Raw genomic sequence first — 14,551 nt, forward strand, 5'->3', positions numbered from 1 at the left:
GTCTAAATTTTAATTATTGATCGTGAGATCTAATTTCATAAATAAATTAATACTCGTTTACTGTTCACTTGAAAAACTACTTTTAGTTTTCAATTGTTTAAATTAGTATTCGTTTTGTAAATTTTGCCACTAAATACGTAGGATTGGATGAAAATGGGAAACAAAAAGTTTTCTTTTTCATAGTCTACCAATGACATTCTTAATAATATCAATTTTTTTTTAGCTAAACATTTGTTATTACTGAAACGAAGTTAGAGCTAATGGCTGTAAAAGAAAGAAGGAAGAACATAAGGATGGCTTGGCACAAACGACCGTAATAACCCGGCCTTGATTTTGGATCTTGCGGGTGGGTTTGGTGGTTGATGTGAGAGAGAGAGAAAAAAATGAGGATCTCATATCAAAAAATGATGGGTTTGTTTTTGGTGGAGATGTGAGAGAATGAGAAAAATCCGAGTATAAATGACCCAACTTCCACTGAAATCGCTTGAGCCCTTTGCAATATCATCGTCTTCTTCTTCTTCATTCTCTATTTTTGCACTGAGAAGAGGAGCGATTGCCCCATTTTCATATCTCCTTTTCTCCTCTATCCATCACCTTCCTTCCCTTCGCTTATCAATTCGCAGTACTTCCACTGTTGTCAGGTATTTCTTTCACTCTCTGGTGCATTTCTGTGTTGTGGAGTCTTTTGGGGCTGTTTTTTGTATCGTTTTGTGATCTGGGTATGGATTATGTTAGCTATTTTTGTGGTTGATTGTTTGGAATTTAGCTTTTTATCCTCTAATGGAAATGTGGGGGGTTTTTGTGAAATGGTCTTAGCTGATTGGTAATTGATGAACATGAAGGGCTCTGACTTTTTGTTTCGTTTTCTTTATGTTATTCCTTAGAGGCTTTGAGTTCAAGTAGGTCTTTAGTTTCTTTTACTTTTTTTTCTCTGTTGTTCTTTGATTTGGCTAAACATGATTAAGCGGCTGACGTTTCTCTTTTCTTCTTCTTTTTGCTTTAATGCCGTTTTGGTTGTTCTGTTATGGCATTTTTGTACTGATACAAAGTCCATAAGATTCGAACTAATGAGGTTTTTCATTTAGATATTTATGATTGGTTCTTCATATTAAAATTCTACATGTTGATTGCTGATTTTGTGAATTACGTGTGCCATTTTTTGAAATGAAATGAAACCGTTAATGTTTTTTCAGAAAATTTAGTTCGCATTAACATTTAATGGTGTGTCTATTTTGCTAATGGTATTCTTTCATGTATGCATAAAATGAAAAATTGTGTTCTTTTTAACGGTCTATACCATTACGTATGGCAAACAAGTGAAGTGATTCTATTAACAACATAGTAACTTAAAATCATAATCACCATGGGTTGTCACAGTGGTCATTCTAAGGGTTGGTAAATAGAGGTTTTATAGAGAATGAGTTCAAACCATGTTGCTACCTATTTAAGATTTAATATTTTACGAGTTACCTCGAGAGCTTAGTATGTAGCATGAGATGGTTGTCTCATGAGAGTAATCGAGGTGTCCACAAGGTAGTATAAAAACTTAAATTTTTTATCGGCTCCTTAAGTTGGCCTTGGTTGGGAAAAGCCTCCTAGAAATTAGTGAGGTGGATTGTGAACAAGGAATAGGTTTTCAATACCTCTATTAGCAAAAGAAAACTTATCTTATATTAGAGGAATATGGGAAATTGTTAATGAAAATGTTCATTGAGTTCTACTGACATTTCATTTTTATATTATTTTCTTGTTAATATGTAAAAGAGCAATGGCATCCCACATTGTTGGTTATCCTCGCATTGGTCCGAAGAGAGAACTTAAATTTGCCTTGGAGTCTTTCTGGGATGGGAAGAGCAGTGCTGATGACTTGCAGAAAGTGGCTGCTGATCTCAGGTCATCTATTTGGAAGCAGATGGCTGAAGCTGGAATCAAGTTTATTCCAAGCAACACTTTTTCGTATTATGATCAAGTGCTTGACACTGCAACTATGCTCGGAGCTGTTCCGTCAAGATATGGATGGAACGGTGGTGAGATTGGATTTGACATCTACTTCTCCATGGCTAGAGGGAACGCTTCAGTTCCTGCCATGGAAATGACGAAGTGGTTCGATACCAATTAGTAAGTGAAAAACTCTATGCATTTCCCTACATTTTTATGATAATACTATTTGTAAAACTTCTACTAGTCAATGATTTGAGGAATGTTAACGATGTGTGTTCTGTTACAGCCATTACATTGTGCCCGAGCTGAGTCCAGAAGATAAATTTACTTATGCATCTCACAAAGCAGTAAACGAGTTCAAGGAAGCTAAAGCTGTAAGATTTCTTATTAAAAGAAATTAGGAAAAAAAAAAAAAAACCTAAAAATGAACTTATTTTCTGAGTTTGGATAATGGTGGTAGATTCAAGTTTCATGTGAATAAGATTAATTCAAGGAAGGATGTACTTAACTGGTTTGCACTTGTAATTTTTTTTTAATGTCCACCAAGAAAAAGTTTAAGAATTTTCTTGCCCTATGAACAGTAGTACAAGTTAACTTGAAGTATTTCATCTATCCTTGAACTTGACAACAAACATCCTTTCCATTTCCAGTTTGATTAATTTTTTGCTTTCTTTGTCGTCTGTTAGTTCTTCTGATTCAGTGTTTTAATTTATTATTTCAATTTTTTTTTATCATTTGACCTGCCCTACTGATGCATTTAACTTCTTTTATACTCCATCTTATATGATATTATATTTCTTATATTTAAAGAGGCATCTTGCTTTTATCATGCGACAGAACCTTATTTTTTAGCCATTCATAATAACAAGCAAGATGCCTTATTCGGAATGACATGCCTTTCAATTTAAGAATTGTTTCAAGTGAAGAATATTTGAATAAATGCCTGGATAGTAAATTATATTCTATGAGAATTTTATGATATTTGAAGTTCAGTCATGAAATTTCAATATGAGCATGTTAAGCATTTTTATTACCTTTTTTCCTTTACACTCCCACTTTTCTGTGCAGCTCGGAGTTGAGACTGTCCCGGTTCTTGTAGGCCCTGTATCCTTCTTGTTGCTTTCAAAACCAGCCAAGGGAGTTGAGAAATCCTTCTCACTTCTCTCCCTAATCGACAAGATTCTTCCTGTTTATAAGTCAGTATTTCTTTTCCTCTTTCCAAAGTTCGTCTAGTTTACGTATTCACCATTTCATTTCAGTTCCACTATCTTCTTATCAACTCTTATTTGTACCTGCAGGGAAGTTGTTTCAGAGCTGAAGGCTGCTGGTGCCACTTGGATTCAATTTGATGAGCCTACACTTGTGAAAGATCTTGACGCGCACCACTTACAAGCATTTACTCAAGCCTACTCAGAGCTGGAATCCACTTTATCTGGTTTAAATGTTCTGATTGAGACATATTTTGCTGATGTTCCTGCGGAGGCATACAAAACTCTCACGTCTTTGAAGGGTGTCTCTGGTTATGGATTTGATCTAGTTCGTGGAACACAGACAGTTGATCTGATCAAAGGTGGATTTCCTTCAGGCAAATATCTCTTTGCCGGAGTGGTTGATGGAAGAAACATATGGTCAAATGACCTTCAAGCTTCCATAACTACCTTGGAGGCGTTGGAAAACGTTGTTGGAAAAGGTGCTTGTTTCTTAACGTGCTAGCACATTTTATATTAGCGTGGATACATTTTTAGACTATAAACAGTGGTAATATATGCTGTTCTTCTGTCCTTTACAGAAAAAATTGTCGTCTCCACTTCCTGCTCTCTTCTTCACACTGCTGTTGATCTGGTGAACGAAACAAAACTAGATGATGAAATTAAGTCCTGGCTTGCTTTTGCCGCTCAGAAAGTTGTTGAAGTTAATGCCTTGGCTAAGGCACTCTCTGGACATAAAGATGAGGTACACGATGCAACCTTATTTTTGACCTTGCAATAGGAACTTAGGGGCAGGGTGTTGTACCTTAAATCAAACGATGTAGCCTTAGTGCATAGTCTTTGTAGACTCATGGTACAAACGAAACATGTGTGTGTGTGTATAATAAAATAAACGAAGCTTGACTTATTTGACATGAAATGGAAATTTATTGTTGCGGAACTGAAGATACTAAAATTTGAGCTTATAACTTTTTTCCTTTTAGGCAAAGAGAAAAATGAGCTTCTAACTGTCGCTTCTTCTATTCCAGGCATATTTTTCTTCCAATGCTGCTGCTCAAGCTTCAAGGAAATCATCCCCAAGAGTGACAAATGAGGCCGTCCAAAAAGCTGTATAAATAAATTATTTGATGTACTAATATCATTTTGTAGGATCTCTCTATATTCTTGCATATCGTGTGCTTAACCTTCTATGTCGACTTTACTTAGGCTGCTGCTCTGAAGGGCTCTGACCACCGCCGGTCAACAAATGTAAGTGCCAGGCTGGACGCTCAGCAGAAGAAGTTGAACCTTCCAATGCTGCCTACAACAACAATTGGATCCTTCCCTCAAACTATGGATCTTAGAAGAGTGCGACGTGAATTCAAAGCAAAAAAGTATGCCTTTTTGTCTTCAGATATAATTGTTCGTCCTCAAAAAAGTACATTGTTGTTAATTTTCTAATACACTTGCATCCTGTTCCTTTAGAATCTCTGAGGAAGACTATGTCAGCTCCATCAAGGAGGAAATCAACAAAGTTGTTCAGCTCCAGGAAGAGCTTGACATCGATGTTTTGGTGCATGGAGAGCCTGAGGTAAGCATTTGTCTTCAAACAATGTTGAAGAAATTTAACTAACCATACATTGTCTAAGTTTAAACTGTAGCATCTGAATGTTTGTTAACGTCTCAGAGAAATGATATGGTTGAGTACTTTGGAGAGCAACTGTCTGGCTTTGCCTTCACTGTCAATGGTTGGGTCCAATCCTATGGGTCCCGTTGTGTCAAGCCGCCTATCATCTATGGTGATGTCAGTCGTCCAAAACCCATGACCGTCTTTTGGTCGACAATGGCTCAGAGCATGACGAAGCGGCCTATGAAGGGAATGCTTACTGGTCCAGTTACAATTTTGAACTGGTCTTTTGTTCGAAATGACCAACCAAGGTATGCGAATTTAATGAATCTCAGTTGCTGTTTCTTTGATCATCTGTTTTATTGAGGGCAGTTCATGGTAGTTAATTCAATTGTTTTTCATAGGTTTGAAACATGCTACCAAATTGCCTTGGCAATCAAGGACGAGGTTGAGGATCTTGAGAAAGCTGGTATTACAGTCATCCAGATTGATGAAGCAGCACTGCGAGAAGGTTTACCTCTCCGAAAGTCCGAGGAAAATTTCTATTTGAATTGGGCTGTTCATTCGTTTCGAATCACCAATTGCGGTGTTCAAGATACCACCCAGGTCCTTTCCTACTCTCTTTTGCTTAAAAGTCCGATTATTTCTCTCACTAAATCAATTTGTTAGCGTTGTTTCGTGTCATTTGCATTGAGTCGTATAACCGTCTTTTCAATGACATAGTGAACTTTATGATTTTGATGACTGCAGATCCACACCCACATGTGCTACTCGAACTTCAACGACATCATCCATTCGATAATCGATATGGATGCTGATGTGATCACCATTGAGAATTCCAGATCAGATGAGAAGCTCCTGTCTGTCTTCCGTGAGGGAGTAAAATACGGTGCTGGAATTGGACCAGGAGTCTACGACATCCATTCTCCCCGTATTCCCTCTACTGAGGAAATTGCCGACAGGATCAACAAGATGCTTGCTGTTCTTGAAAGCAACATCCTCTGGGTGAACCCTGACTGCGGTCTTAAAACCCGAAAGTACACTGAAGTCAAGCCTGCCCTCCTCAACATGGTTGCTGCTGCTAAGCTCCTTCGCTCGCAATTGGCCAGTGCCAAGTGAGTTTGAGAATGCTGTGGCAAACCTTAGGAAGAAAAACACTTAAAATTTTTCAATAAGATTTTGGCCTTCTGGTGAAGTGATCTTGTTGTTCTCTTTCTTGGAGTGTCTTCACTTTCTTAGGGAAGTAATGAACAATGTCGTCAAATTCCCATTGTGGCTTTTGTTTAAAAAGTTCAAAATTTTCTGTTTTTTTAATCAGTTTTTCTCGTTCAAGCCATTTTTTTTTGGTTTGTTTTGTAAAATAGTGGAGATGAGAATTAATGATATTAATAGATATACTTGTGTTTTGTCACACTACTTTGGGATAAAAGTAAAAGCAACAATTTAAAAGTATATTTTGTTTCCTGCATAATGATTTAGTTTCTATACTAAATTGTTACCGATTTAAGTTTACAGAGTTAAAAGTTTTGGGATCAAAGGTATTTTTTAGGAGTGGATAAGAGAACAACAAAAAAACAAAAAGCAAGATGGAGATGGAACAAAAAAACAAAAAGCATGAGGGAGATGGAATAGTTTATTGAAAATATAGCAAATTTTATTTCATGTCTCTTGGAACAAGCTCTTTCACATATTTTTGTTCACCCAAACTAGAATTCCATTCATTCATACCTTCTTCACAACTCTTCCTCCACATGACCCTTCTTTGAAAGATTCAGATACAAAATCCCAAAGACAGCAACCCCCAAAGCCAAAGTCACCATATTTGTCCTTAATTCCTTCACCACCCCATCAATAACCTGTTTGTACCTTTCTCTTCTTCTCAACCTTCCACTCTCTTCTCCCATTTCCTCAATCATTCTCTTCATCCTCCTCCTCTTCTCTTTTTCAACTTCTTCTTTCTCCTTCTCCGCCATTTTTGACCCACCTTCTTCACTTGTCTTTTCCAAAGCATCCTGTAGTTTTGTATGTGCTTTCCCCTTCTCCTCTGTTTTGTCCTCCTTAGCTAAATCTTCAATTGGCTGTCCACTGCCCATGGAGGATGTCTCGCCGGGTTTTGGGATACTCGCGGGTGCTCCGGTTGCTTCCTGTGGCTTTGGAGGAGTGGGGATTTGTTTCCCACTTGCTTGTGATTGAGGCCTGTCGTTTTGGCTCTTTGGGGGATTTGCTCCAACACTTCGTGGGACATGGAACTTTTTGGCATCGATTGATGGCTTGGCTATTCCAACTTCTTCTTTCTCCTTCTCTGCCATTTTTGACCCACCTTCTTCTTCTTTACCGTCTTCTCTTGTCTTCTCCAAAGCATCCTGTAGTTTTGTATGTGCTTTCCCCTTCTCCTTTGTTTTGTCCTTCTTAGCTAAATCTTCAACTGGCTGTCCACTGCCTATGGAGGATGTCTCGCCGGGTTTTGGGATCCTCGCGGGTGCTCCGGTTGCCCCCTGTGGCTTTGGAGGAGTGGGGATTTGTTTCCCACTTGCTTGTGATTGAGGCCTCTCATTTTGGCTCTTTGGGGGATTTGCTCCAACACTTCGTGGGGCATGGTATTTTTTGGGATTGATTGATTGCTTGGCTATTCCGTCTTCGCTCTTTGGGACGATTTTGAGATAGGTTTTTGTGCCAGGATAGAATGCAGTGTCGACTGTTTCGTCTAGTCTCTTTCGGGCATTTGGTCGAACAGTTGGTGGGGCGACAGTGGGTTCTGTAGCAGCGGACTCTGGAGGCTCGGGTCTTTCGTTTTGGCTCTTTGGAGCATTTGGTCGAACATTTGGTGGGTCAGCAGTGGGTTTTGTGGCGGCGGGCGGCGGTTGGGATTCAGCCTTGGGCTTGGGTTGCTGAACCGGTGGGATGTTGGAGGAGGTGGCGGAGGGTTTCTTGGGCTGTTTCACGTAGAGAATGCCATGCTCCAATTTGGCAGAGATATTATCGGTGTCTGCGTCGGCGGGGATATCGATTTCCTTTTGGAATCGAAGCCACTTGCCGTTAATGAGCTGCCGATCGCCGGAGACTCTCAGCTTACCGGTGGACGTTACCTGAACTTTCAGTTGGTTGCTACTGAAACCTTTGGAAGGTAAAAAAATAAAAATAACTTTGATGGACGAGAATACCCCTAACACACTTACAGCCAGTTTTCCACAATTTTATTTTATTTAAAATGTAATTACAAGTATAACCTTGTGATTTTTTATTTTTATTTCTTGGGACATTTTCAGATATAATATTCATAAATAAAAAAATATATATAAAAAATAAATTCTACCTATGATAAATTTATATTTTATCGATCTATTAATTAAGAAAATACAGAAAATATTTAGAATAGTATAACAAAATAAAAATGGGCAAGCTTTTTTTAGAAAAAATATTATAGATTTGTCTCTTTTCATTCTTTTCTTCTCTAGTCTTTTTCTCTCACTCTACTTGAAAAAAATGTTGAAAAAAATGAGCTAAATCTAAATTCCTATATACTATTTATATTTTTTTAGAAAATCCTATTTTATAAATATTTTCATCCGTTTTCTCATAAAAATTTAGGCTTGTATCACTCATAGACGTGTGATATATATTTTTTTAGAAAATCCTATTTTATAAATATTTTCATCCGTTTTCTCATAAAAATTTAGGCTTGTATCACTCATAGACTCGTGTGATAGAATGTTAATTTTTATAACATGGTCGTCTATCCGTGATAGACTCTATCATTGATAAAATTTGACAAATTTTACTATATTTGCAATTTTTTAAAAATGTTGTTGTATATTTAATTATTTTAAATTTAATCGCTAAATTTGCAACTATCACAAATATATTTGTGTTGGAGTTAATTTTTGTTTGAGTGATTTTTGTTGCCTTTTAAAGGCACAAGAAATGGGAAGTGAAAATCTACCAAAAATTAAAATGGTAATTATTTTAAAATTTTGCCTAAAATGTAACACTCATTTAAAATGTAGTGTTTAATTTTTTCTAATACCCTAATTATACCTTTAAAACTTAGTTATTATTAAAATTAGACTTTCGAACTTTATAATTGAGAGTGTAATTAAAAGTTAAATTTCCATTTCCCAATCCCTATGTACGTTAAAATTAAAACTGAAATGAACTTAGGGGGAATATGATGAAACCTGAGAGGTGAACGACGAGAACATGAGAATCAGGATGATCAACCCAATCAAATCGCGGCTCAAATTTCTCGAAGTTTTTAGCAGAAGAAGAAGGATCCATGGCCATTGCGGTTCGAATTTCTTCTCAGGTAATTGTAATTCAAGCTTTGTTCGGATGTGTTCTGTTGGAGGCAATTTCTTCATAAGATATATATATTTTCCAAAAGGGATTTTGGTGTTTTTAATTTGGATATTGATTCGAAATCTGGACTTCAAACCCCCGCTTTCTGAAGTTGCTATCGCTAAATAGGAATATTCTTTGGGAATAGTAATTCCTTCAGTTGAAGCTTTCTTTGTGCTTCTTCGGCCATGGCGGTTGCTTGAAAAAATTTGAGATAGCACCTTATATTATTATTTTATTAAAATAGGAGTTCCACCTTGCTAAGATCATAATGTGGAAATCCTTTTAATTACTTATAGATTTGGGCCACAAGAGGCACCCAACTTTTGGAAGGGGAAGGAGATAAAAGCAAAAACTATGAAATAATTCTTCCTTTAGTTTTGATAGATATCTATCATACCCATACAAAATAGAAATCCAAAAATTATTATTATGAATGAATAAAAAGAAAGGTAGATTGTTGTTAGATATCAAAGATTTAACAAATCAAAAAGTATCTAAAAAGAAAATAATCTTATTAAAAATCTTAATTTTCATGAATTGTAAAATCTATACTTAAAATTAAGAACACATCTAACCAATTTCAAAATAATTGTTCATTATTTTACCCTTTTTCAAAAAATAATGAAAAAATCAAATCCAAACAAATTTCATACTTACGAAAATTAACTAATATCTTAACCAATTTTAAAACAATATTTAAACCAAAATTTTACGATTAATATTGTACAATTGAAATCTAAAATTTGGTTAACTAAAATTCAAGTTTTTATAAAAAAAGTAATATATAATTACAAAACAGATTTGGAGAAGTAGATTAATACTAAATAAAAAGGTTTTCGTAAACAACGATAATTATAATTTTATGCAAAAGAAATCAGGAATATATTTTCAAAAATTTTAGTATAAATGATTTTTATTAAAAAACCAACCATAAACTAATAAAAAAAATTAATTTATTGAAAGTAATTAAACGTAAAACTAGATTAATATATAAACAAAAATAAGAAGATAATTGAGTTTTTATGAATGATTAAAGGAAATTAAATCCTTTTTGAAAATGAAATCCTCACATAGAAAGGGAAAATGAAATCCTTATGTAAAAAGGATTTAAAAATAAGTCGTACATAAATATTCAAATTCATTTGCATTCTCTTCAATTCAATTTTCCTCCTTTGTCTTTCTCCCATGAAGAGTGAATCGAACGACAAGAAACAATCTCGAAAGTACTTTAAACCTGGTGAGTTAGCACAAATTCGAGACTCACAAATCAATGCAAAACGAAACCGAGTCAAATCAATTTCGAAGATTTGCCTCCACCCTATTGTGGAATCGCCTTCGATTTTTGATATCTCCAATCAACTAGAGTTTAGGATGGCGAAAGTTTGTCCTAATGGTGCTTCGTTTTTCCCTAATAGGAAGAAGATCGCCGCGATTAAGCCAGACAATTTGTTTTCAAACCCTAATTTAGAGAGTCCGATTATCGAGTTGACTAGTGACCAGTTGATTATTGGTTCAGTTGATAGTCCTTCGGAAGGACTTGAAATTTGAATATACAAATAAATCATTAATAAGAAACAAAAATATATATGTATAAATTATTTATGGTTGGTATCTATTTGATAGTTTGGAATGTAATGAATTGTAACACCAAACTCACTTTTAGATTAAATTTGTGAGTTAGATTTGTAATTAATCTTCGTTTAAATTCAATAACAAAATAAGTTAAAGTTAAAGTTATGTTTTAATATTTATTCTATTTTTCTCAATTGTTTGTAACACTCCATCACCCCATCATATGTGTTAAAGTTATCCATATATTTCAATACTAAGATTTTAGCGTGTGTTGTATAGTTGGACTGATTTTAGATTTTTATTCTACATTTGGTTTATTAAGATTAATGTAATTTTGTATTCAATACAGTTAAGTCTGTGTATATATATATAAAATACTTTTTTTTTATTTGAATGTATCTGTGTTGCATATAAAATTCAAAGTTTAAGAATTTATTACACACATTTAATCTAAGACGTAAAAAACTAAATTTGTGATTTAATTTATTTTGAACTTTGCCGGTGTGATATACATATATTTTGTATGTTTGTATTGTCCAAACACAAACTAATTTTGTGTCCCAAATACCTGTAAGTTACTTAATCAAAGTTGGAATGAGAATCATTTTTGTTAAGTAAATAAAAATTTCACAACTCTTCCTCCATGTGACCGTTCTTTGAAAGATTCAGATACAGAACCACAAAAGCAGCAATCCCCAAAGCCAAAGTCACCATATTTGTTCTTAATTCCTTCACCACAACATCAATAACCTGTTTGTACCCTTCTCTTCTTCTCAACCTTCCACTCTCTTCTCCCATTTCCTCACTCCTTCTCTTCATCCTCCTCCTCCTCATCTTCTCTTCTTCAACTTCTTCTTTCTCCTTCTCCGCCATTTTTGACCCAACTTCTTCTTCTTTACCTTCTTCTCTTGTCTTCTCCTGAGCATCTCGTAGTTTTGTATGTGATTTCCCCTTCTCCTCTGTTTTGTCCTTCTTGGCTAAATCTTCAACTGGATGTCCACTGCCCGTGGATGATGTCTCACCGAGCGCCGGTGCTCCTGTTGCTTCCTGTAGCTTTAGAGGAGTGGGGATTTGTTTCCCACTTGCTTGTGATTGGGGCCTGTCGTTTTGGCTCTTTGGGGCATTTGGTTTAACAGTTTGTGGGAAGTGGAAATGCATTTTTTTGGCATCTATTGATGGGTAGGGTGTTCCTGTTTCGTCTCCGCTCTTTGGGAAGTTTTTGAGATTGGTTTTTATGGCAGGGTAGAATGCAGTGGGGAGTCCTTCGTTTCGTCTATTTGGGGCCTTTGGTCGAACAGTTGGTGGGTCAGCGGTGGGTTTTGTGGCGGCGGGCGGATGTTGAGATTGAACTTTGGGCTTGGATTGCTGAACCGGTGGGATGTTGGAAGAGGTGGCGGAGGGTTTCTTGGGCTGTTTCACGTAGAGAATGCCTTGCTCCAATTTGGCAGAGATCTTGTCGGTGTCTGCGTCGGCGGGGATATCGATTTCTTTTTCGAATCGAAGCCACGTACCGTTGCTGAGCATCCGATCGCCGGAGACTCTCAACTTGCCGGTGGACGTTACCTGAACTTCCAGTTGGTTGCTTTTGAAATCTTTGGAAGGTAAAAAAAAGTTATAAATTGATGGACGAGAATACCCCCAACAAATATATAATATATATACTTCCCAATCCCAATGTACTTAAAATATAGAATAGAATTAGGAGGGAATGTGAAACCTGAGAGGTGAACGACGAGAACATGAGAATCAGGATGATGGACCCAATCAAATCGCGGCTCAAATTCCTCGAAATTTTTAGCAGAAGAAGAAGGATTCATGGCCATTGCGGTTCGAATTTCTTCTCAGGTAATTGCAATTCAAGCTTTGTTCGGATGTGTTCTGTTGCAGGCAATTTCTTCATCTTTATATATATATATATATATATATATATTTTCTCCAAAAGGGATTCTGATGTGTTTAGATATTGATTCGAAAGCTGTTCTTCAAACCGCCGCTTTCTGAAGTTGCAATCGCCAAATAGGAATTTTTTTGGGATTAGTAATTCCTTCGGTTGAAGCTTTCTTTGTTCTTCTTCGGCCATGGCGGTTCCTTGGATTACTTCTCTTAAATGAATTAATATTTGAAAAAGTAAATTATATTATTATTTTATTAAAAGTAGGCAATTCCACATTGGTAATATAACAACGGGGAAGCCTCTTTGAATACTGGTATCTTTAGCTATGGGTTTGAGCTCTAACGAGAGAAGATAGGCAATAGTGAGTTCGTCGATATCTACACGGCTGGCCGTCCATCCCTTGGGTGGGTAGAGCGAGGTGAGAAGGAGACCAGGAATAAAATAATAATATTTTTGCTAAAATTTATTTTGAATTATTCAAAATCATTTTGGATTTAAGGATATAATTACATATTAATTTAAACCGTTTTCAAAATTAATTTGAATCATTTCTCCATTTTATTTTGACGATCATAAAAAGCTCGATTGTTATATGATCATTGAACCATTTTTCTTTAACCGTCTTAATAAACAATATTAAACTACCAATTCATCCAAAAGTTTAAGCTAGTGGTTGAAGATAAATTTAATTATATATCACCAACGATATCTGTTGAGTGTTTGGTTATATTGCAATACGTACCAACGAAATCATAAGTTGTTTTATCTTGAGGACGATGGGGCACGTGATATATGTTTGCACATCCGAGCAGAGTCGTGAAACGTCATAAAGATAGTGAGATCCTCGACTCAACTTGTTATTAACATAACACATTTTTGTTTTGCAGGCTTTCTCACTACGAAGCTTAGCTCCATCAAAATGCAACAACAGTTTTAAGATGTTCTGTTCTGTTGCAATGGCCGGTGTAATTCAATGCGACATGATGACTTCAGATCTCAACTAGCCATTCTCCATCGAAGGAGAACATTTCAAGCATTGGAAACAAAAAAATGTTGTTCTTTTTAACCTAGCTGGCACCGCTTGCACTACTGAAGAGAAATTTCCTTTTAAATCTAGAAATAATGGTGCCTAAATAGTCAAACTAATGGGGGGCTAAAGTTACTCCATAGCTTACCTTCAATTAGGATCCAAACCCAAAATAAGGAATTAGATCCTGAACCTAGAAGAAACAAGAGAGTGAGAATCATAAAAGATTTTGGAGAAGGCTTTAAAATGTTTAATGTATGTCGCCACATGTCGGAGATGACGCGAAGCGGTCTACGTCCTCAAAAGAATTAGTTTTACAAGGAGTCGTCAATCTTTCTTACGGTGTGGTGGCTAAGTTTCAAATCTTGAATTGAAAATATTTTTTAATTTATTTTTAAAATAATGTATTATTTTACCCTTCATTACTTGAGCATTTCATTCATTAGACTATATATTGAGAAAAAAATTTCACGTAAAGAAAATTAGAAATTATTTTCTCAAAATCAGTCATAGACTAGTCTTCAATTTTTTAAAAAAACATTGATCAAATTCATTTTTACTTGAAATCAAATCTTGGACTCTCAAAGATATCGATCCTCACCTCAAGAATCTTGAAATAACATACTCATGTAAAGTTCTAATTTCATCATAGGATTTTGTTTAAAAAATAGACGTGAGTTATTTAAAAAAAAATGATTAGAAAACCTTATGAAATATAGATTTATATTTTAAACTAAAAAACATTCATCTAATTATCAAATTTCTAATAAAATTTCACTCTTAAATTTAATTAAATAAACATTCAAAAATATTTAATTAAATTCAAATTCAAAGACTCTAAATATTCAATCCACAAGTATTTAAATAATTTTAATTTCACAAAATCACAAATATTCAATCCAATGATTATCTGTTCGCATGAACTGCATGACCCGTTTTTATTTTGGTTTCCATTACTTTTTATT

At 35.4% G+C, this 14,551-nt stretch overlaps 3 protein-coding genes and 2 long non-coding RNA genes across 5 annotated transcripts; 3 read left to right on the plus strand and 2 right to left on the minus strand.

Annotated features, from left to right (window-relative positions):
- The first annotated feature begins 266 nt into the window (after positions 1–266).
- On the plus strand, positions 267–6,168 carry LOC101218702 (5-methyltetrahydropteroyltriglutamate--homocysteine methyltransferase). Its single transcript, XM_004144026.3, has 12 exons — positions 267–641; positions 1,765–2,118; positions 2,228–2,315; positions 3,010–3,137; positions 3,240–3,631; positions 3,731–3,894; positions 4,178–4,258; positions 4,356–4,522; positions 4,614–4,719; positions 4,816–5,066; positions 5,160–5,361; positions 5,506–6,168. The coding sequence occupies exons 1-12, from the start codon at positions 460–462 to the stop codon at positions 5,872–5,874; spliced, it is 2,484 nt and encodes an 827-aa protein (XP_004144074.1). The 5' UTR covers positions 267–459; the 3' UTR covers positions 5,875–6,168.
- Positions 6,169–6,370: 202 nt separating this feature from the next.
- LOC116405085 (protein RESTRICTED TEV MOVEMENT 2-like) lies at positions 6,371–9,226 on the minus strand. The gene is made up of 2 exons (XM_031888739.1): positions 8,931–9,226; positions 6,371–7,870 (listed from the first exon to the last, which is right to left on the minus strand). Exons 1-2 carry the CDS (start codon positions 9,034–9,036, stop codon positions 6,489–6,491), a joined length of 1,488 nt encoding a protein of 495 aa, XP_031744599.1. The 5' UTR covers positions 9,037–9,226; the 3' UTR covers positions 6,371–6,488.
- On the plus strand, positions 7,742–9,382 carry LOC116405087. Its single transcript, XR_004218167.1, has 2 exons — positions 7,742–7,879; positions 8,914–9,382. It is a non-coding gene; the product is annotated as an uncharacterized LOC116405087 (long non-coding RNA).
- A 1,671-nt stretch (positions 9,383–11,053) lies between these two features.
- Positions 11,054–12,714, minus strand: LOC105434521 (protein RESTRICTED TEV MOVEMENT 2). The gene is made up of 2 exons (XM_031888743.1): positions 12,383–12,714; positions 11,054–12,257 (listed from the first exon to the last, which is right to left on the minus strand). Exons 1-2 carry the CDS (start codon positions 12,486–12,488, stop codon positions 11,293–11,295), a joined length of 1,071 nt encoding a protein of 356 aa, XP_031744603.1. The 5' UTR covers positions 12,489–12,714; the 3' UTR covers positions 11,054–11,292.
- Positions 12,254–14,011, plus strand: LOC116405088. Its single transcript, XR_004218171.1, has 2 exons — positions 12,254–12,510; positions 13,447–14,011. It is a non-coding gene; the product is annotated as an uncharacterized LOC116405088 (long non-coding RNA).
- Positions 14,012–14,551: the final 540 nt, after the last annotated feature.

Source organism: Cucumis sativus, chromosome 1, assembly GCF_000004075.3.
Source record: "Cucumis sativus cultivar 9930 chromosome 1, Cucumber_9930_V3, whole genome shotgun sequence".
Taxonomy (NCBI): Eukaryota; Viridiplantae; Streptophyta; class Magnoliopsida; order Cucurbitales; family Cucurbitaceae; genus Cucumis; species Cucumis sativus.

Bases quoted from the DNA above. Each gene is read 5' to 3' on its own strand.
- LOC101218702 (XM_004144026.3), top strand. From the start codon at position 460: ATGACCCAACTTCCACTGAAATCGCTTGAGCCCTTTGCAATATCATCG. The intron at 2,316-3,009 runs GTAAGATTTCTT...TTTTCTGTGCAG, and splicing joins AGTTCAAGGAAGCTAAAGCT to CTCGGAGTTGAGACTGTCCC. The intron at 5,362-5,505 runs GTCCTTTCCTAC...TGATGACTGCAG, and splicing joins GTGTTCAAGATACCACCCAG to ATCCACACCCACATGTGCTA.
- LOC105434521 (XM_031888743.1), bottom strand. From the start codon at position 12,488: ATGGCCATGAATCCTTCTTCTTCTGCTAAAAATTTCGAGGAATTTGAG. The intron at 12,258-12,382 runs GTTTCACATTCC...TACCTTCCAAAG, and splicing joins TCTCGTCGTTCACCTCTCAG to ATTTCAAAAGCAACCAACTG.
- LOC116405085 (XM_031888739.1), bottom strand. From the start codon at position 9,036: ATGGCCATGGATCCTTCTTCTTCTGCTAAAAACTTCGAGAAATTTGAG. The intron at 7,871-8,930 runs GTTTCATCATAT...TACCTTCCAAAG, and splicing joins TCTCGTCGTTCACCTCTCAG to GTTTCAGTAGCAACCAACTG.